This window comes from Mastigoproctus giganteus, chromosome 11, assembly GCF_048544385.1.
Source record: "Mastigoproctus giganteus isolate SK-2022 chromosome 11, ASM4854438v1, whole genome shotgun sequence".
Lineage (NCBI taxonomy): Eukaryota > Metazoa > Arthropoda > Arachnida > Uropygi > Thelyphonidae > Mastigoproctus > Mastigoproctus giganteus.
In genome coordinates this window covers 58,644,328-58,667,395 of record NC_143585.1, presented here as the reverse complement: position 1 = coordinate 58,667,395, position 23,068 = coordinate 58,644,328, and the positions used below count along the sequence as shown (strand labels likewise).

The window sequence follows — 23,068 nt, the reverse complement described above, 5'->3', positions numbered from 1 at the left end:
TTGGAATTAACTGTAGTCATTCAGAACAATTTATGTCACTACTAGAAGGACTTCCATAAAAGGATTTCAAGGCATAGTAGAGATAGCAACATACTCATATAAACTGAGAAAGAGAGAGAACCTGATTAGTGAGTGTGGATGTAAGATCTACTATAGACATAAAAATGAATGTAAGTCCTATTATAAATAAAAAGCCTAGTCCATTACTAAACTCTACACTTTTTTTATAGAAAAATTAGTCAGCTTACTTTGTAAATAACTAAGGAAACTTAAATTGTACTTTATAAGCATATTACTGGGTTTACCTCTTGAAGGAGTCTACCAATGATGTACAAAGACTGTGCCCATCTGGAAGGAAGTTTCCCCATAGCAACTCTCTCTTGACTATGTGGTTCTCGATATTCTTCATCAACCTGAAAAAGATTTTATACTATAAAACTTGTATTTTTCTACAGTAAGGCTGATTCCCTATAAATCATATATTAATTATCCCCTCTTGTTAATTTCATGTATTGATGCTGATTCTCATAGTTAAAAAAGTACTGTTACTAATTTACAATTGTGTGTGTCACATTCATTGTTAGTAAATAAATGAATGCATATGTGTATTGCAAAAGAAATAGCAGCTTAGGCAGAACAAAGGAAAATATATATACAGTAAAAAATATTTAATGCCATACATTAAAACATATTACATAGATCATATTAAAATATATACATACATTATATACCAATGAAGGGACTGTACCAAGCTTTAAGTAAAATTAGTTGCACTACGAAATGAAATTGAGTCACTAGATATTAACTGCACATTAAATGATAACCTGGTGGGTTAAGTATAGGGGCATGCTGAAAAAACTGAGTTAGGCCATAATGCAAGTGTCTATAATTCTGCTCATAAGCATTGTAGGAAGAATTAAATAACAAAAGATATGTTAATTCTCAAAGCTTGAAGGATTCTTCAACTTTTGAGTGGAATTTTTTTTTTTTTTTTTTTTTTATCAGCATAGCCCCCAGTAAGAAGAATGAATCCATTTTGTAAAGATAAAACACATTTGAAAAAACATGGCGTGCAAAGCTTTTGTTGATACCATCAAGAAGGTATGTTAAGAGTATGGGATAGTAAATAGTAAACACAGTAGTAAAAATAGTACACATCAGGGTAGTAAACAACATCAGAACACAGTCTGAACTGTGACTATAACAATGTCAAGAATGTTGTCAAAAAAAAAAAAAAAAAAAAAGAATGAGTTTTAACTAATAGCTGGAACAACTAATGCCAACATAATAAGTCTAACAAAAAAGATAGTGCCACTCAGAAACAGAGGATGATAACTTTCTTTACAGTATATATATTTTATTTAGGAAGAATACATAATAGAGTGGGGGGGGGGTCATATTACATGTCAAAAATAACCAGTATACAATGACAGCATTCCCAGGTTTGGAAGAAAAGCTATAGCACATGCTAGCACCGAGTATGTGTGATGCAGTAAGCAAAGGAAAAATTTGAGTCAGGTATGATACTATTTGTGAAAAGCACGATGACAGCCTCTATAGAGAAGCACACCCTTAAATCTCATATAGAGGAGTAAGGGTCTTGATTATAGCAACACTGGAAAACTTACTGTAGAGACAAAATTTCTATATCAACTAGATGACTGTTATCTGAATCAGCATGTTAGGAAATATACTTTGAGCAAGAATACTGTGGACCAGATAATAACCTATCTTCCTGATAGTATCATAGAGCTGACAGTACAGGAACCCATAGCAAGAAGTATCAGTATTGGCAAAAAATGAAAGGTAGCCATTCCAGTCTAATAATCTGTCAAATCTTCCTTTATTCAAACTACTTACTTAATAGGTTGTTTGAATAAAGGAAGTTTGTTCCAACAATAAATTACTCGTTAGCTGAGAGCAAATTTTTGTACATCTATTTTGCAGTCATCTGTTATCAATTTAAATTTATATCCCTTAGTGTGTACGATTCCACGGTCTCTAAGTTTAAAAAGCAGGACATCAAAGGTGAATATGCCAGACAAAACAAAACAAGTACCAAAGATGACATACATTTTAAAAATGTTTTTAAAATGCATCATGGCTTTTCACAATTGTTGTAAAGAAACTACTGTATTAACACAGGAGAAACAAAACAGACAAATTAAATTTTTTTTTTTTTTTTTGGAATTACTTTGTTTTTAGTTATAAATTGTAAAAAAAATTCCGACCTTTCCACATCCTCCGTATTTGGTGGTCACGGGCTCAAACCCCGATCTACTCAAGAAGCGTGTGCTACGCACTGCCGCTCCAGCCCACCTGGCTACGGAGGCATCTGTTTTTTTAAGAAGGATGTAGAGCTGTTGGAATGAGTACAGAGAAGGGCAACAAGATTAGTGAATGGAACAAAGGGTTGCTCTTACGAAGAAAGGCTTAGGATGGATGTGCAGAAGTTTGCCTTAAGTTTTGCAAATTACAGTATCTGGAGACTAGGCACCTGCGAGGTGATCTGATCGAGGTTTATAAAGCCTTGAATGGTTTGGGCATGCTCTATGTTGATGGGATTCTTCCTCTTGCCTCAGAATAATCACCTGAGAGGGGATAAATTCAAATTGAGGAAAGATAGTTGTACGATAGATGTGAGGAAGTTTGCCTTTAGCCAGTGGGTGGTTGATTGCTGGAACAAACTTCCATCTGTCATTGTAGAAGTTGATAGCTTAAATAGATTCCAGCAGTAGCGTAGCTACCTTTTTTCGGGCCCGGAGGCAAAGAACATGTTCGGGGGGCCCTACTTAATTAATGAAAGTTGCAAAAAAGAGGAGACAGCCAAAGATGGCGGGCCCTAAAGGGCCCGGAGGCAATTGCTTTGCCTGCCTACATGGTAGCTATGCCACTCGATTCAAGGCAGGACTAGACAAACATTTGTAGCGAGTGGATGGGTGAAATGAGAAGAGTGTGTGGTTTTTTTTTTTTTTTTTTTTTGGCTGATGCCATATAAGCTTGCTTTCTTGCATCATGTGCCTTTGCTAATGCTAACACTTACTGCATTGTTTACTCAGTTGCTACATGTGTGTCTGCTTTCTTTGTGTGTATAACACGTGTCTCCTTATTTCTGTTCTTTTTATACTGTAATTGTGCTTTATTCCCTAAAAATTAGTAAAATACTTGAAAATGGTGTAAAAAGGAAGCATGCTAGTAAAGATACTGCAGGTTCAGAGAGAAAAAGAAAAGCGGCTAAGGTAAAGAAAGGCAACAAGAGAACCACAGGAACTTGTCAGACAAACTGGTTTGCTGCTGCTGCTGCAGTTTAACTTGGTGTGTGTTATCGGTAGTGGCAGTAGAAGTTGAGAACGATATATTTATTGACACAACACATTCACATTGGCATCACAAACAAAGTTAGGAAACCTTATTTCCTAACTTATCCTTTAAGTTTAGGTTAGAAAATAACATAACCTAACCGTTGAGAACAATTAGAAAGAATGCAGGGAAAATAAAAGAAACTTTTATAGCAGGAACAACTCAAAATGTAACAAAAGACATTAGATCAAGACACAAAAAATTGGAAGAGATGGAACATCTGTTATCTGTTTGGATAGAAGATCAAACAAAGAAGAGATCAGGAATAAGTTTGTGTACGATAAAAGCATAAGCATTAGCAATATTTTATTACGTAAAAATCACTTAACGTATTTTATTACGATTATTTATTGCATTTGGTAATGTTTTGATTACAAATGTGTGTTCAATCTTTTTGGTGATCAGCACATAACCCTATTTTTCCCATTGGGCCTGTTATTTATATTGCATGATTTTGCATTGCATGGAGGTTTCTAGGAACACAACTACCAAGTTATATGAGTACTGACTGTAGTTGTTAATTTCATATTCCTTTATGTTTATAGCACTCACTGGTTGACTGCTTAATAATGTCTGCTCGTATGCATTATGATACACCACTTGGATGCATTTTGAATGCATTTGTGTCTTGCGGAACAACATTATTAGTGGCATTTTATGCATATATGATTGAGGCAGTGAATGTGTTAAACAAAGGACATGTGTGCAAGCATGCTTAAATCTTTTTTTACTTCAGCAGAATATATTGAAACTGTTGAAATCTATCTTTCCTTTTAGACCTTCTTTCTAGAAAGTAGTAAATGTTATCCATTATTCAATATTCATCCATTTTCACAGGAAGGCATGCAGCTCCCTTTTCAGCAAACAAATTAATAAGATTCTGAGAACAGCCTTTACCACCATGTGCTGAATCTGCTGAATGTCCTCATTTAATACCCTTGCTACTCCAGTTATTAGGCCTACTATAAGAGGGTGCATTATCAAAATTAAATCCCCCCTTCCCCCCAGAAAACCCTGGGTCTGCCCTGGGCAGACCCAGGATTTTCTTGGGGAAGGGGGGAATTGGCTAAAGCAGCATTCTGGGGATTCATTCAGTTTTAGCCATCATGTAATAGTAAAACAAGGCACATTATTTTGATCACAGGGGAGCTATAACCCTCTAGCCTCATGATAGACTTGATAAAGTCATTAACCACCCTGCTAACCGTTGTGTCATCAACAACCTTAAACTTCCCATGCCTCCATCAATATTATTCATAAACATTAACAACAATAAGGAACACAACGATGAACTCTGAGGGACCCCCACTTAACAAGAGCCCATGAAGAGTATTTTTGATTGCTAACTACTTGCTGTCTCCCATCACTCAACCATTCCTTTATTCACAGAAGTAACTTTTCCCGAACACCACAAGATAATTCACACAACAGTCATTCAAGATGAACAGTATCAAAAGTTCTACTGAAATATAGGCATATGATGTCAAAATTATTTCTGCATCCAGTTGCCTTATGAGTTCAGATTTGATAATCACTGTCAAACATTTTGCAGAAGTTGTACCTTAAGGACTGCAATTAATTGCTTTACCCTCTGATTCCACTTTGTGAGAGAGAGAGAGAGAGAGAGAGAGAGAGCCATTAAAAAACTTGAGTCTGCAAGGACATCCCTGAATCCAAGAATACCACCATAATTTGGAGGAAAAGGTTCATTTATTGCTTCTTGTAATAATTAGACAGATTCCATCAGCCTAGATGCCTCATTTATTTTAACTTTGACAATTTCTTTCACATGTTCCTTTCAGTTATCACAAGATCATTTAATTTCCAAAGATAATTAATTTCATATCTCCATTCCTATAAACTTCTGTACATGTGAATGCATATGCAAAACATTTATTGTTTGTCAGCAAACTGAATGTGATATATCCCCTTCCCTCCCATATCAGTTTGTCAGCTACCTCCTGCTGAGGTAGCTGACAAACTGAATGAGTATTTTGCATCTACATTCACAAATGAGGAGTTATTCAGGGAGATGAATGCCAGAAGTTTATCAAACTTTGCCAGGGAGGGAAGAGGGTGCTGATTCCCTTTATAAATTACAGCTGTGAATTACAGGCTCCAAAAAAGTGATGTGTTTGCTGTTTTATTTACCTAATTGTTATTTTATATTTTACTTTATAAGTAGCCTTAAAGTTCTATTTAGGCTGGTTATTTTTACTTTTAATTTAGATAAGCGTTTTTGTGGATTACTACTTAATATAAGTAAAACCGTTGTGTCGTTCGAATCTTGCAGCCATAGAAAGTGGTAGGGAATTCAAATTTTTAAATTTAACTAGGTAGCTCTAACGTAAAATTATATAGCGTAATACGCATCATTGCATTTAGAATTCTATTAGATAGTGTAGTGTTGACAATTAATTAATTAAATTTATTGATTTTATTAATATAAAATACCATGCCCCAGACTAGAAACAAAGCAACGGGCACAAAGTGGCAGGAGTGCTGTAAATCGGGGGAGAACTGAGGGGGGTGATTCTCCCACACATCACAGCCTAAAAAAATTTACAATTTGTTAAATTTTTAACCAACCCTCTGAAACAGAAGGTGGTCTAGCCAAGGAGGATGTCTTTGTATGTGCCAGGTGCAGAGAGTGTCTAGAAATGAGGAGTCAATCCAGCGTTTTGATGGGCATCTATGAGAGCTTGAGGTGTAGGGTAGATGACCTTGAAGAAATTAATGAGGGCCTGACAAGCTCTCATCTGCCTAACTAAACGGCAGAGCTCACTATTGTGCATCAGGCAACAGAGTGGAAATCTCCAAGGCAGAATGCACTGGTCCCACAGGAGTTAGTTATTGTTGGTGACTCTATTGTCAGGGAGACAGGTAATATACTGTATAAAACGGACAGATGGAATAGGACCAGGGTATATCTGCCAGGTGCAAAAGTTGATGATGTTGAGAAGCAGATATCACCTTTTAAGGGCACAGAAGGTGATATTGTTGTACACGTTGGCATCAATGCCATTAAGAGAGGGAGATCTACAGATTTGTTTAACAAGTACAGGTCAATGTTGAAAAAAAAAGTCGTGAGTTAGGGTTAAATTCGAAAGTGTCTGCAATTCTGCCCAGATACAATAGGAAGGAGTAAATGATGAGAGCCTTGTCAACCAATTCGGCACTGGAGGGATTGTGAAAGGCTCATGGGGTAGAATTTGTTTCAGCGTGGTCTGTGCTTGTTAACATGAAAGACTGCTTCTACAAGGATGGGATACACTTAAATAGAAAGGGTGCTAGAATATTTACTGATGCTACTGAAGCAGTGTTAGGTGGGTTGAAAACTGCGAGCTTGGGGGGGGGGGATTCACAGACTAAAAGGTTAAAAGTGGCCACAGGCAGAGGTGAAGGTGATTCTTGAGCTACTTCTATTAGAATAAGCATTGGCCTACAGCGAGGGGTGCTGGGGGTTTCAGGGACTGATGGCAGTCATCATGAAACAAATAAATATATGAGATGTGTTAGAGTAATTAAGAATAAGAATAGGTGCATGTATAATTGCATGTATACCAATGCTAGAAGTATAGTAAATAAATTTGATGTGTTGGTCAAGACATCAAAGGTGGATATTGTTGAGATATCAGAGAAGTAGTGTCACAGATATAAGGAATGCAGAATTAGAATTTGGGGAGTAAAATGTGTACAGAAAGGATAGACACGATAGGAAGAGATAGGAATGGAGGAGAGGTTATGCTGTTAATTAAGAAAAACATAAAATCAAAGGAAGTGCATCCAGTTGACATAGATGGACAGTGCAATGTTGAGTCAGTGAAGTGTGACATAAGCACTGGGAAAGCAAAATTAAGAGTAGGAGTGTGTTATAGGCTTAATGACTCATATGAGTACAATGAACAGTTGTACAGAAAAATACAGTGGGTTAGTAAACATTCAGATATGAAGTTTTCTGAGCAATGCTGACATACTGCAAGAGCAGGTCATGGGGTTTTGATATACAGGAATTTTGCTAGCAGGGAAAGGGAGGTGATTATCCTTTTGTATAAGGCAATGGTTAGGCCACGACTTGACTACTGCATACTGGTCTGGAGGCCTCATTTTAGGAAGGATGTAGATTTGCTTGAGCATGTACAGAGAAGGGCAACAAGATTGGTGAGTGGAATGATGGGATCCTCTTACTGAGAGAGGCTTAAGTTCGTCAAATTCCAGTGGCTGGAGACTAGGCACCTGGGATGTTATCTGATTGAGGTGTATAAGGTTTTGAATGGGTTGAGCATGCTGAATTCTGATGGGATTCTTCCACCTGCTCAGATTACAAACCAAAGGGAGCATAAATTCAAATTGAGGAAAGACAGTTGTATAATGGATGTGTGGAAATTTTCCTTTAGCCAGTGGGTGGTTAATTGCTGGAACAAACTTCCATTTGCCTTTGTGGAAGTTGGTAGCTTAAATAAATTCAAGGAAGAACTGGACAAATATTTAGAGGGAATGGTAGTGTGATTTTTTTTTTGGCTGATGCTACATAAGCTCATACGCTTGTTTCTTGCATTGCTTGCCTCTATTTCTATTACTATGATTTTGTAATAACTGAGAGCAAAGTGGAGGAGAAACTGTTGAAACTGAACATAAGAAAGGCTCCTGGGGTGAATGGAATCTATCCAGTTGTATTAAAGGAAGCAGCAAAGGAAGTTAGCAAACCCTTAGTTATAATTATGAAAGCTTCCTTGGACTTAGGGTAGGTCTCCATGGACTGGAGATGTGCAAAAGTCCCCAATTCACAAAGGGGGATCAAAGGGTAACATGAGGAATTTCAGACCTGTTAGTTTAACTTTTGTTCCAGGGAAATTAATGGAAGCATTGGTTAAGGAAGCAATGCAGGATCATCTAGACAAGAGACTGCAGTTATAGTTCAGAGACAGCATGGGTTTCTTAATGGGAAGTCTTGTCTGACTAATTTGATTGGGTACTATGATGTGGTCACAAAGGAAATGGATGCAAAAAATAATTTTGATATCATATACAGTCAGTCCTCGTATAGCACGATGGTTGTGTTCCTAGAAACCCCCGTGCAATGCAAAATTGTGCAATACAAACAACAGGCCCGATGGGAAAAATCCTTGCTGTTTTTCTTAGCATCTATTGCCAAGGATTTCTCGTAATCTGCCTTCGCCTGCCTAACCTCCTTTGTGACCTGATTACAGACTAGCTTATATCTGATATAGGCTTCTGAGTCGCTTGATAGATTTATATGCATCCCATGCATTTTTCTTCTCTGTTACGAGTTTCATTAGTTCGTTAGATAACCATTTAGGCCTAAACCTTGAACAATATTTCTTAATAGGTATGAAACTTTTAGTAGCATCCACGATTAATTCCTTGAATGCTTCCCACTTAGAATTTACTGTTGGTAATATCGTCAGTTGATCCCACTGTACAGAATTTAAAAACTTTCTGAGACCACTGTACTCACCTTTTAGGAAGCAAAAACCCTTTCCGTTACCCCTGATGGTAATTAAATCTTTAAGTAAATCCCACATCAGTACACTGTGATCACTGTCACCTAGTGGTTCCTTTATCTGCAAATTCTTAATACACGAATGATCACTGATGATAACCAGATCAAGAGTATTACCCTCTCTGGTTGCATTTCGAACATGCTGCTGCAGAAAACAATCATGCAAATTGCAATGGTTGAAGACTAGGCACCTGCGCGGTGATCTGATTGAGGTGTATAAGGCCTTGAATGGGTTGAACAAGCTGAATTCTGATGGGATCCTTCCACTTGTTCAGATTACGAACCTAAGTGGGCATAAATTCAAATTAAGAAAGGACAGATGTAGAGTAGATGTGCGGAAATTTGCCTTTAGCCAGCGGGTGGTTAATTGCTGGAATAAATTTCCATCTGTCATTGTGGAAGTCGATAGGTTGAATTTAAGGAGGAACTGAACAGGCATTTGGAAGGAATGGTGTGATTTTTTTTTTTTTGGCTGATTCTGCATAAGCTCATACACTTGCTTTCTTGCATCACATACTACTACTACTACAACCTAAATACTAGGAAACGATGGTTGTGATTGGTTACGCTTTGTTAGGATCCATATATCGCATGGTGGGATGTTTTTTGTATTTGTTTTTTATACTAATAATAATAAAGAAAGAATTTAAAGGTATTTGACCTTGAACCAAGAAATCTTTTCCCCTGCGGCACATTTACTCTTTTTTTATGTGCTATGCTAAAAATATTTAAGGGGTTCTGCTATGTTGTACAAAATATAAAAGCGTCCTATGACTAAATTTAATTGGGAAACGCTGATATAGGGCAATGGTCAGGCCACACCTTGAGTACTGTATACAGTTCTGGAGGCCTCATTTTAGGAAAGATGTAGAGCTGCTGGAATGAGTACAGAGAAGGGCAACGAGATTCGTGAGTGGAACAAAGGCTTGCTGTTACCAAGAAAGGCTTAAGTTCTTCTGGAGACTAAGCACCTGCAGCATGATCTAATTGAGGTGTATAAGGCCTTGAATAGTTTGAGCAAGCGCACTGCTGATGGGATTCTTCCTCTTGCTCAGATTACTCACCTGAAGGGACCTAAATTCAAACTGTGTGTGTGTGTGTGTTATGGGGGTTTAATTGTGCATAAGCTGCTGTGGCTATAATGCGCCTATTCACAGGAAAATGCTAAAAACAAAATTTAGGCATAACCACTTGGTTGTGTTTACAGAGATATTTTAGAATTTATCATATAGTGCAATTATTTTCAGATAAGAGAAAAACTCCTGAATGTTTGCATGATCTCCAATAAAAAAAAAAAGGTAAAGTGCAGCCATTATCAACCCATTGCAGGATGGAAGCCTCTTCAACAATTCATGCTGAGGGAAATGGACCATAATCTGCCATGCTGGTCCAGTGTGGGTTGGCAGATCGACTGTATTCAGCGGTCAGGGGCTTGAATCCCGGTCTACTCAAGGAGCATGTGCTACTGCACTCCCGCTCCTGACCACTCGACTACGGAGGCCATATGTTGTAATGTCATTGGTTCTTGTAGATTTCTAAGGGAATACAGGACAGATGTTCTGTCCTGTCCTGTTGATAGTGAGGGTCATCATTCAGAATATGTTTGTTAAATTTTCTGAACAGTATGGACACTGAGGAGGATCTTTGCCTGTGAGTAGATGGAGGTGAGTCAGATATGTGTCCAATACGTGCCCGTGAAGGTACCACTTCTCTTCGCACTGTTTTGGTGCTAGAGTGCCAACACTTTGGATCGTGTTTCAACTGGTAGAGTTTATTATTGATTTCAGTATGCCACTGCTTTTTCCACTGCATGAGACATGCTGTTTGCATGATGTGACTGTAGTCAGAGGCTGGAACCAGAACGGAGGTTAAATGAAAAGTTGATGGACTTTTAGCAGTTTAATCAGCAAGTTCATTCCCCTTTATCCCTGAATGTGCTGGGATCCAGAAAAAGGTCACTGATTGATGACATTCTTCAATTTGTAATAGGAGTCTTCTAATTTGATTTAACACAGGGTGAACCTTGTAGGAGTTTTGCATTGCTGTAATTGAGCTGAGAGAGTCCGTGTATACAACGTATTTTAAAGATGGGTAGAGATTCAATTGTCTATTGCATGAAGTTCTGCAGAGAAGCTACTATACTCAGGTGGAAGGGCGGCCGAAATGATAGTAAAGGGAAATACTGCCGCTGCTCCAACAGCTGAATGTGATTTGGAGTCATCAGTATATATTGGCAAAAATCAGAGTATTTGTGAATATGGCTTGCATGGAGTTGTTTCACATTGAGTGTTGGTAGACGATTCTTTTCCCACTTGTGAAGGTAAGTATCGAAAGATAACTGAGGAGGGGTAGTCCAAGGTGGTTGGGAGTAATTCATTAAATGTTGCTTGTTAAAAACAGGAACATTCCAACTCTGCATTAATTCAATAAGGCATAAGCCTGCCAGTCTTATTTTGCTGGGTTTATTTCTATAGAGGTTTTGTAGTGGTGGATTAAAGAGGTATAGCTCAATAGGATGCTGACAAGAACTTTGTATTCAGGCTGCATACTTAAGAAGTAGTGTTTTCCTGAAGAGGCAGAGAGGGGGCTCACAAGCTTCAATATACAGGGTGTTTCAGTTAAACGTTTCAGAACTTCTAAGAGGGGTAGGGTACATCCTGACAACTCGAAATCATATAGCAATGTGGGGTCGGAAATGCTTTCCTGAAGCGGTGTTGTACACAGAAGCACCATAAAAAGAAAAGAGACCGTAAGTGAGAAATCGTTTTAATAATACATGAAAAGAAGCAAAAGGTACATGGATTAAAGTAAGTGTTCGAAGTTTCTTCCACGGGCTACAATGCACACCTCACATCTCCGACGCATGGACATCCGAACATTCTGGAATACTCCAGGCGAATTTCGAATTTCTTCGGCAGCTACTGCGATTCTTGCAACCAGCTCCTCAGCATTGTCAACAGGGATGTCATAAACTAGCAATTTCATATGACCCCAGAAATAAAAATCAAGACATGATAGGTCGGGTGACCCAGCAGGCCAATGCACGGGACCACCACGTCCGATCCACTGTTGACCAAATGTGACATCCAGGTAGTTACGAACATCTCCGCTATAATGGGCAGGGGCTCCATCGTGTTGGAACCACATTGTCTGTTGCGTCGATGCAGAAATCTGTTCATCTCTCAAAAGTTGTGGCAATACTTGCTGCAGAAAGATCAAGTAGATAGGTCCGGTTAGACGACACGGTAACAGGTAAGGTCCGATGAGGTGATCTCCCATAATACCAGCCCATACATTGACCGAAAATCGAATCTGTGCTGCACGACGTCGTATTGCATGCGGGTTCTCGACCGCCCAGATATGGTCGTTATGCGTGTTGAAAATTCCTTCCCTTGTGAAGGATGCCTCATCGGAAAACAACACTTCAGCAGGAAAAAGGGGATTTGTAGCACATTTTCCAAGGTACCACTGTGCGAAAGCAATACGAGGTTGAAGAAACTTCGAACACTTACTTTAATCCATGTACCTTTTGCTTCTTTTCATGTATTATTAAAACGATTTCTTACTTACGGTCTCTTTTCTTTTTATGGTGCTTCTGTGTACAACACCGCTTCAGGAAAGCATTTCCGACCCCACATTGCTATATGATTTCGAGTTGTCAGGATGTACCCTACACCTCTTAGAAGTTCTGAAATGTTTAACTGAAACACCCTATATAAACTATGGGTAGGAGGTGTCCTGAAAGCACCAAGGGCAATGTTCAATGCACTATGCTGTATAGGTTCCAGCCAGCGGAGTGTACTCTTTTGGGCAAAATCATAGATTGGAGCACCATAATCCAAATGGGATCTGATCAATGCTCTATATAGGAGCAGCAAAGATGTACGGTCTGCTCCCCAACACAGGGCAGATAAAGCTTTTAGTATATTCAGCTTTCTGAGGCAGGTAGTATGCACAGATTTAATGTTCTCAAAGAAATTTAACTTCCTGCCAAGGATTAATCCCAAGAATCTGATATTGTCAGTCACTGGAATGGTAGAGTTTGATATCTGAAGTTCAGGATTTGTATGTAATTTAGTTGATTGTAAAAGTGAACTGCAACGGTTTTCTGCTGTGACAGATGACAACCATTGCACACTGCCCACCTTTGAACTTTATTCAGGGGCATCTGTAACTAAATTCAAACTAAAGAAGAAATGTTCAGAAATTTGCCTGTAGCCAGTGGGTGGTTGATAGTTGGAACAAACTTCCATCTGCTGTAGTGGACGTCAACAACTGAAATAAGTTTAAGGGAGAACTAGAAAAATATTTGGAGTGAATGGATGGGTGAAATGGGAAGGTTTTCTTTTTTTTTTGGATGATGCTATACACGCTTGCTTTCTTGCATCATATGCCTCTACTAATGCTAATGCTAAGTAGTCAATAAAATCATGGAAGAAATCACATTTCTTAACTCTTCTTTTGACAAATATCGCCGTGTAAATTTCTGTGGCCACATGTGCTAAATATAACATATTAGAATGACATCACATCTAATGTATTCATCAAACACATGATAGCTATCTAAATTTAATGCAACAACATCTACTTACGCAAAACTAATTACTTATTGTATTAGTAGATAACAGCAAAATACTCCAGTGCCAATTACTGGATCCCTTTCTTTTAGCAACAAGACAGTTATTGTTAATTTACAAATCTAACTATATATATTAATTTAAATTCGATAGATTACCCTTTCAGCTGGAACAGCATATAATTCTGGAACCAACTTCAAACCATCTTCAGTTTTAATAAGGATTTCATCTAGAGCTTCAGCATATTCCTCCATCTAAGAAAAATAATTAAAATGCCTACTATTTTTTACCCCATTGCTTAATACTAGCATATGCATAATGTTTTTTAAAAAGCAAATAAACATTCTGATTACAATAATTTTATTTGGTTACTCGAGAGTAATTTCTTCTGGTTATTTTTGTTGGCAACTATTTATGTAATTACACAGAAACTAAAAGCAACTGCATTAAGAAGTACATACCAGATAATAAGCATTTTAAATTACATGGAAAAACAGAGAACAAAGATAAAAAATGAAACTGCTAAAAAAGAAACAAAAATGAATACCTTCTAGTTTCAAAGGGCAAATTGCCTATATCAATCCAAATAACAAAGTTAATGCCTACCCACTATCTTTGACAAAATATTTCAATCTCCTCCTCTGGCTCATAATTTTTTTTTTTTTTTTTTTCATCTGAGGGGAAAAAAAGTGCGTTCCCTCAGTAATCAAAAGTTCTTCAACTTCTCTCATAAACAGGAACAATATCCAAGTTATCTTAAGTCCTCATCGTTCCAATCTTTATCAACAAATCCAATTTCACAGCTTACAGACCTATCACTATTATTAATACCTGATAAAATATTTAAAATTTCCTCTACAGCAGTGGTGTCCAATCTTTTCCAGTATTGAAAGTCAGATTGGTTTCACAGGCTGCACTGAGGAGCAATTCGAGAAAAATTAGTGTGTTTACATTTTCCATATCTTCTTACATGTAAAAGGAAGTTTCTACTTTCAAATTACCATTTTTTATTTTCAGGCGATATATAAAAAAGGCAAATTTTCAACACTTATGTGCAACAAATCTGTCAGTTATTTATTTTTTAGATTTTATTAAAATTATAAAAAGATGACTTACTTTTGTTTTTTCAAAAAATACTTTACTCTTATTTTTGCTTTTAAAATGTTTACTTTTGAAACTTTACAACCTGAAAAGGATCACTGCTTTTCAATATTAATCCCTTCATGGATTATTGCAAGATATCTCATTTTTAGTTTAAAAAGTTATTTGCAACTAGACAAAATATCTCAGGATACAATAATACCCAAAGCAAACAATAATACCTCCAAATTTAGGACTGACACGTATTTTCTCGGGCATTTGTCTGGCTAATTTTGCATTAGCCAGGTAAATCCCGAGATTTCTACGATTTTCTTACACCTGGTAGCAGATGACTGGCTTTGGTTGTACTTATAATGTACAGCAAGGTAAGAAAACAGTAGTGCATGTTCCTGTGCTGCCAGTAAGCAAAATATAATTTGCTGTCCTAAATGCAGAATACTGAACCCACAAAAATAATTCACAAAAACAATATCGAAAAATATTTCGGCGCCCTCTTGAACTGCCACCCGTAAGCGACGCTTACCTCGCCAATCCACTTGGGGCAGCCATGTGGATTGGCGATCCTCGCCAATCCTTGGGGCAGCCAAGTTAGTTAAAATTCCTTTCTTTTAGCTCAAGCGATAATTTATTTAAAAAAATCTGTATAATTTGCGCACTTTTTGGCATACACAAGCTAACTCGGGATAGCCCAAATGGGTTAATTATGCACATGTATTTTCTACGAAAAAATTAATAAAAAACACAAAAACTATACAATGAGTATTCTCATGATGCATACTTTTAATCTATAAAATAAAAAAAGTAGATCCATTACGGCACATTTTCTGGTAAAAAATGTTCCGGGAAGGGATTAAGGTGAATAAATAAATATAATGATACACCTAAATTAAAAAAATGTTGGAAAATTTTATTAAGCACAAAACATTTACTGAACAAAACTTAACATTTAATGAGATAATTGAGGCTAATTGTTTTTAGATAACTGTTCAAAATTTGTTTCAAATTTGTGATGGAATAAACATGCTCATCTGTTATTCTGTTTCTTTTAAAATATTTATTTTATTTCATGCATGAAACAATTTGTTCGAAAACATACTTTACTCTGAACAAAGTAGCCATTTTCATGGCACTTTCTTTTGTTAGAGGAAAATCTTTGAATGGGAGAGAGCCTTGTACCATTCAAGTAGTTTATTTTTGCAGTCCATATACTTATTTTTCAATCGTGTTTTGACTTGAAGATCAATAAGTTCAAGTTGCAAGCTGGGATTGTAGTTTTCAGCCATAGAAGTAAATGGATTTTCAAAAAAAATTGTCTTTTTCAGATCTTATATCAGCAAATCGACTTTCCAACTCGTCAAAAAGTAATTGTAATAACGAGAAGCAATGATTCTTTGAAAATATGTCTTTTTCTTTTAGCTCGATACAACCTTCAAAGTGAACTAAATTATCATGCTCAATTTGGGATTTAAATAATAAGAACTTATTCTGAAATGATTTGATTTCACCATACAAATCAGAGACGAATTTTTTTTCCAACTTGTAGTTTTAAGTTAAGAGCAATTAAATGACTAGAAATGTCTGTAAGAATTGCAAGATCAACCCCACTCCATATTTGATAGTTGTTTTATTGGTTTCCCTTTTTCTGTCATAAAAAGATCAATTTCATGACACAGTTTAAAGAAATGATATAACACCTTGCCATGCCTAAGCCATCTCACTGCACTATGTAAAATTACACCTTCATATTCAACTTCAGTTTCTAATTGTTGAAACATACGGTGATTAAGGCCATGTGATCTTATAAAATTTACAGTTGATATAACTACATTCATAATGTGTTGGAGATCCGGTACTTTCTCACAGAAAGCTTCTTGATCCACAATGCAGTGAATTCCAATCAGAGGTTCAACTCCAATATCTATCTATCATTTACTTGGTTATTCTAGCTATAAGTGCAATGTTTTTACCAATCATATTTTCTTGCACCACCAGTTGTGACTCTTACTAGGTTTTTAATATTTAATCCTAACTTTTCAATAGATTGGCAAAAATTTTCAAAACGATTTTCACATGTAGTTGTTCCGTGGATCAGTGAAAGATCTGTAGATCAGTGAAATCTTCAAATGGTACAAAATTATCATTAATTCCATGTATGAAGATAAGGAGTTGGTCTGTGTCATTTGCATCAGTACTGTCATTCAATGCCACATTAAAATATTTCATTTGTTTTATGTTTTTAAAAGTTGCACGAACAAATTGATTCCAATATCGTCTACTCTTTGCATAATTTTTTGTCGAGACAAACTAATGTCTTGTATCATTGTTCGTTTCTCCAGACAAATTTCTTCGACAACTTTTAGCAAACACCGTTTAACAAATTCATCATCACTGAACGGTTTACTTACATAAGCGATCAAACGTGCCACTTGATAATTAGCACTTACAGCAGATAAATTTCTTGACAGATACGTTTTCATCATCATCAGCCATTTTCAATCCATTGCAGGATGAAGGCCTCTCCAGCAACTTTCCAGTTCCTTCTGTTTTGAGCACTGGCCATCCATTTACTACCCACAAACTCATGAATTTCATCTATCCATCTCCGTCTTTGTCTTCCAGGTTTTCTTCTAGCTCCTCTTGGGTACCACTCTGTTATTTACTTAGTCCATCTGTCATCATGCCTTCGAACTATTGTCCTGCCCAAGACCATTTTAGTTCTTTAGTTTTGATAAGAATGTCCTTTACTTGAGTTTGCTGCCTAATCCATGTGTTTCTCTTCTTATCTAACAGTCTGATTCCCAATATAATTCATTCCATTCTTTGCTGTGTAGTTCTCAGCTTCTCTTCCATTCTTTTGGTGAGTGCCCAAGTTTCACTTCCATAAGACATGGTGGGGAGTATACATTGGTTCATTATTTTATGTTTCAGACAAACTGGGATATTGCTCTTCAGTATGTGACTATATTTCCTGAATGCTATCCATCCAAAATTTATTCTTCAATTGACTTCCAGCCATTTATCATTATTAACAGCTAATAATTTGCCTCAGATAAGTATATGACTCCACCTTTTCAATTACTGCTCCTTCAATCATTATTTCCCTTTCTGTGGCATATTTGTTCATCATTACTTTTGTTTTAGCCATATTCATCTTTAATCCAAAATCCTTACTAACTGTGCATAACTGATTAAGATTTTCCTCTAATTATTTGGGATAGTGGCTTATGACCACATGTCATCTGCAAATCGTAAATGGTTTAGGTACTCTCCGTTCACATTGACTCCTTTCTGCGACCAGTCTAATCTTCTGAAAGCTTCCTCAAGGACAGCAGTAAACAGCTTCGGAGATATTGTGTCTCCTTGTCAAACTCCTTTCTCGATTTTAAATTTCCTACTGTCTTTGTCTAGTCTAATAAAGGAGGTAGCACTCTCATATATTTTCTTCAAATCATAATATGTGGGGTATCTATGCCTTGTCTTTCCAGTGCCCAAAACATTGCCTTATGCTGTATGCAGTCAAATGCCTTTTCATAATCCACAAATGAAAGGCATAATAGTGTTTTATATTCATTTCCTTTCTCCATTAGCTGTGATATTATGTGAAGGTGATCCATAGTTGAGAATCCTGTCCTAAAGCCAGCTTGTTCTTTCGGTTGATTCTCATCAAGTATTCTTTCTTATCTGTTAGTAATGACCCTTGTGAACAATTTGAAGATTTGAGATAACAAACTAATTGGTCTATAATTTCCAATTCCTGATTTATCTCCTTTCTTATGCAGCAAAACTATGATTGCATTATTCCACTGCTTAGGCATCACACCTTTTCTAATGCACTTTGTGAAAAGCCTTGCCAGTTTTTGTGTTATGTCTCTTCCTCCCAATTTTAACAACTCTACAGTAACTTCATCTTCCCCCGGGGCTTTCTGATTCTTCGTTTTCTTCAATGCATGTTCTACTTCATCAGAAAGAATATCGGGTATATCGTATGTGTTGCTACTTTGCAATCCATCATCCCCACTGCTGGCATCATTCCCTCGCTCCTTGTAAATTTCTCTATAGTAGTCTTCTGCTATTTGAATTATGCCTTCTCTGCTGTTTATAAGTACACCATCGCTATTCTTCAGTTTCAGTATTATTTGTCTTTCTGTATTACTGCTCATGGCTGCTGATTTAAATCCTTTGTTTTCCCTTAATGCTTGTTCTACTTTTCTTGTGTTAAATCTTCTTATGTCCTCTCTCAGTCTCTTTCTAATGGCTTTGCATAACTCAGTATACTCAATTTTCTCCTTGTCAGTGTTTATCTTGCTCTTCATTTTTCACCTTCAGTTCATCATAACAAGTGTTTCTTGACTAAATTTTTCTTCTTTGGATTTCTTTTTCCCTATAGGTTTCTTGGGCTTTATCACTTTCAGAAAGTTTTAATATTCCTCGTCGATATCTTGGTCCTGAGCAGTCTGCAGAAGCTCAAACTTGTTCTTAAGTTCCAGTACATACTGCTTTTTCTCCTCTTCTGTTATCTCAAAAAACTTTGTATTATTTACTCAAGTCAGTTTTTTCCTTTCCTTTCCTTTCCTACATCTATATCAAGTACTACATATGGGAAACAGCAACCCCAGAGCAACGTATCAACTCTGTGGTACTACACTGACAGTGGTAGAGAATGAAAAGGACCTGGGAGTAATTGTGCAGGCAGATATGAAGTTCTCTGAGCAGTGCAGACGGCCAGCAAGAGTAGCTCATGGTGTCTTATCAATGATATACAGGAATTTTTCTAGCAGGGATCAGGAGGTGATTATTCCCTTGTATAAGGCAATGGTCAGGCCACACCTTGAGTACTGTATACAGATCTGGAGGCCTCATTTCAAGAAGGATTTAGAGCTGCTGGAACGAGTACAGAGAAGGGCAACAAGATTAGTGAATGGAACAAAGGGTTGCTCTTACGAAGAAAGGCTTAATTTTGCAAATTACAGTGTCTAGAGACTAGGCACCGGCGAGGTGATCTGATAGAGGTGTATAAAGCCTTGAATGGTTTGAGCACGCTCAATGATGATGGGATTCTGCCTCTTGCTCAGAATAATCAGCTGAGAGGGCATAAATTCAAATTGAGGAAAGACAGATGTAGGATAGATGTGCGGAAATTTGCCTTTAGCCAGCAGGTAGTTGGTGGTGGAACAGACTTCCATCCCTTGTTGATTGCTGGATCAATCTTCCATCTGTCATTGTAGAAGTTGATAGCTTAAACAGATTGAAGGCAGAACTAGAGAAACATTTGTAGTGAGTGGATGGGTGAAATGAGAAGGGGGTGTGTGGTGTGTTTTTTTTTTTTTTTTTTTGGCTGATGCTATATAGGCTTGCTTTCTTGCATCACATGCCTTTGCTAATAATAACTATCGATTGTCTCACCCACTATTCATTTCTGTTACTCTAATTCACTTTATGATTCCCGACACTTCAAAGGTGATACTTGTCATATGACTGCTCCAACATTCCATGCCAAAGAATTCTTAATTTTAAATCTCCATTTTTTTGAACTCCTCTGGCTTAAAATCTCTCTACCATGTTCTGTCAAATTCATTTGTTGAACCTATCATTCTCCCACCAATATTAATCATTGGAACTCTTTGACTTCCTTTCTCTGAAACTTGACTCTCTCTCTCTCTAGTGTATCATTAATCACAGTGAGGTAATTTTAGTTTCTGATTTTAATATTTACAATTCTATCTGGCGTCTGTTTCCTAGTTACACAGACCCAGATAGTTAAGGTTCTTGGGTTTTTATATTTACACAATTGTTCATTTACCTACCAGAAAACGAGATGATTCTAACTGCACACCCCACATTAGACCTTTTCCACACCAATAATGCTTAAAATTACACAATCAATATTAGTGGTCCTCTAGACACTGCAGATTAAAACTTGAAGATGGTCTCTTCTCCAATAGAGTCCTCTCTCTCTCACTCTATCTCTCCCCCCCCATCTCTCTCTCTCTCTCTCTCTCATAGTTATTCTCTGCCTTGTATTGTTTAGTGTCACAAGAATGTGAAATGCAATAATCTATGTGATTTTCATTTCTCTTTTCCTTGGTTGGATTACTGTTTAAAATCCTAATGTTTGCTCAGATCATGTCAATGAAATTATTCTTGTAGAGATTAAATCATTTATTACACATTTCATCCTAAATCCTCATTTCTTATTTAAATCTTGTTGTTTGTTATGTTATTTGGTTTTTAGGAGCATTAGCAATTAAGGCCATATTGCTCTGGGGATATGCGGTGGTCATTCCATAACCTTTCCGCATCCTCCGAATTTGGTGGCCCATGGGCTCGAACCCCGGTCTAATCAAGAAGCATGTGCTGCACACTGCTGCTCCTGCCCACCTGGCTACGGAGGCACCATTTAAACCTTGGTTTTCTAGTAAATGTGCAAAGGCTGTTCAAGATAAGAATGTAGCATATAGCAACTGGTTTGTATCCAAATCTCCGGCTTCATTTTCTGCATAAATTTAAGCTCATAACAATTGTAAATGGAAACTTTCTTCTCCACATGTTAATACTGTTTGGCATTACAAGAATGCAAAATGGGACGATCTGCAAGATTTCTTTTCTTATTTTCCTTGATCGGATTACTAGTTCAAATCTTCTGATGTTAACATTTGCTCAGATCATATCAGTAAAATTATTCTTGTAGGGATGAAATCCTTTATTCCACACTTCACCTTAAAATCTCGTCCTTTATGTAAACCTTGATTTTCCAATAAATGTGCTAAGGCTGTCAAGATAAGAATGTTGCATATCACATCCAAATCTCCAGGTTCATTTTCTGTCTATACCAAAGCTAACATCAATTGTAAAGCAGTTATTAATCAGTCCAAATTAGATTTTGAACAGGCTAAGAGTAAAAAACTCGCTTCTTGTCCAAATACTAGTTAAGCATTTTGGTCTCTTTCCATAGCTATTGGCTGCAACTTCTGCCAATCTCTATTCCAACCTCTGTAAAAACCAGATAGTTCTACTGCCACTTCAGCCAAAGATAAAGATGACCTGTTAGTATCCTACTTTTCTTCCAACTCTTGTATTGAGGATTTGATAAACCATCTCCTCCATTGCCAGTACACTCCATTCAATGCCTCCTCTGGCCTTCCATCAAAAGAATGTCAGAAGGATTTTAAATAATCTCAATGCTAAGAAAGCTACAGGTTCTGATGGTATTTCTCCACTTGTTTTCAAAACCTGTGCTCCTGCACTTACTCTTCTTCTGTCATTATTTTTCACTTTCTTATTTCATGTGTTTTCCCTTCTGCTTGGAAATTTGCTCATATCCAGCCAGTTCCTAAAAAGGGTGACAAATTCCTCCCATCCAATTATTGCACAAGACATTGCATTTACTACTAATTTTTCTAAATTAGAATTAAACAATCCTCTTAAAATATCTAGAAACCTTCCATTTAATCAACGATCAACAGTATGGATTCTGTCTGTGTCAATCCACTGGTACTATTCTGGATTACATTACCATTATGGACAAATTCAATGGAAATGTTTGGTGAAACTCAAGCAATTGCTCTTGACATTTCAAAGGCTTTTGATCGTGTTTGGCTTAAAGGTCTTTTAAATAAGCTTCCATCTAATGGTTTTCCAACTGTTTTTTGTAAGTGAGTATCCAGTTTTCTCTCTGACTCACTGTGGATGATAATAGATGGCTCTCTGTCCTATAACTTCTACACTAATGCCAGAATTCCGCAAGGTTCAGTTCTTTCTCCCACTATTTTCCTCTTGTATATTAATGACCTTCCATTGACCAGAAATCCTATTGACAGTTTTGATGATGACAGCACATTGTATTCTAACTTCCAATTTGAGACACCTTGCCCTGCACAAACAGCTTCAACTTCATGAATATCTACTACCAATTCTTGAAATGCTGGTAATTCTCCAGTGGGGTAAAGATAACTTAGTTGATTTCAATCCGTCTAAAACTCAGTCTGTCTATATCACACAAAAAGGATTCTCCTGCTCCTATGCTTCAATGACACTCTGAGTTATAGGCGAGATCGTATCACAATTGGGGATTACCATGACTTCTAATCTTCCTTGACATAAGGACATTACAAATATTTCTTCCTCTGCAACTGAAAAACTGGGTTTTTCCTTTCACTCTCAATATTAATTTTCTTCCAAACAGCTGTTCACTCTGTACAAATTGCAAATCTGTCCTACCAATCAAAAATCTTTTTTTATATTGTTCTCACACCTGGAGCATTGCCCCCTAAACTTCTCTCTCAGGTTTCTTGACTCCATTCATGTTAATTAGTGACCCTTCTCTAACAGAGTCTCTCTGTCTCATAGACATTCTGTTTTTGCTGCATGCCTTTTCTATAGACACTTCCATGGGTGTGCTTCTGAACTGGCTTCTATAATTCCCACTCTCTCTTCTAAAGCAGTCCGAACACATGCTGCTACTAATCAACATCCTTTACTGTCAAACTTCAAACTCACAAAACCAACT

General features: G+C 37.0%; 1 protein-coding gene across 2 annotated transcripts in view; it reads right to left on the bottom strand.

Moving 5' to 3' along the window:
- LOC150078032 (putative phosphorylase b kinase regulatory subunit alpha) overlaps nt 1-23,068 on the bottom strand; it is a 608,767-nt gene that overhangs the window by 368,306 nt on the left and 217,393 nt on the right. For both annotated transcript variants that reach the window (XM_090384728.1, XM_090384727.1), the window contains exons 12-13: nt 13,620-13,715; nt 306-413 (exon numbers count right to left, since the gene is read on the bottom strand). In XM_090384728.1, the coding sequence (XP_090240854.1) occupies nt 306-413; nt 13,620-13,715 (204 nt within the window). The remainder of the gene's footprint in view (nt 1-305; nt 414-13,619; nt 13,716-23,068) is intronic.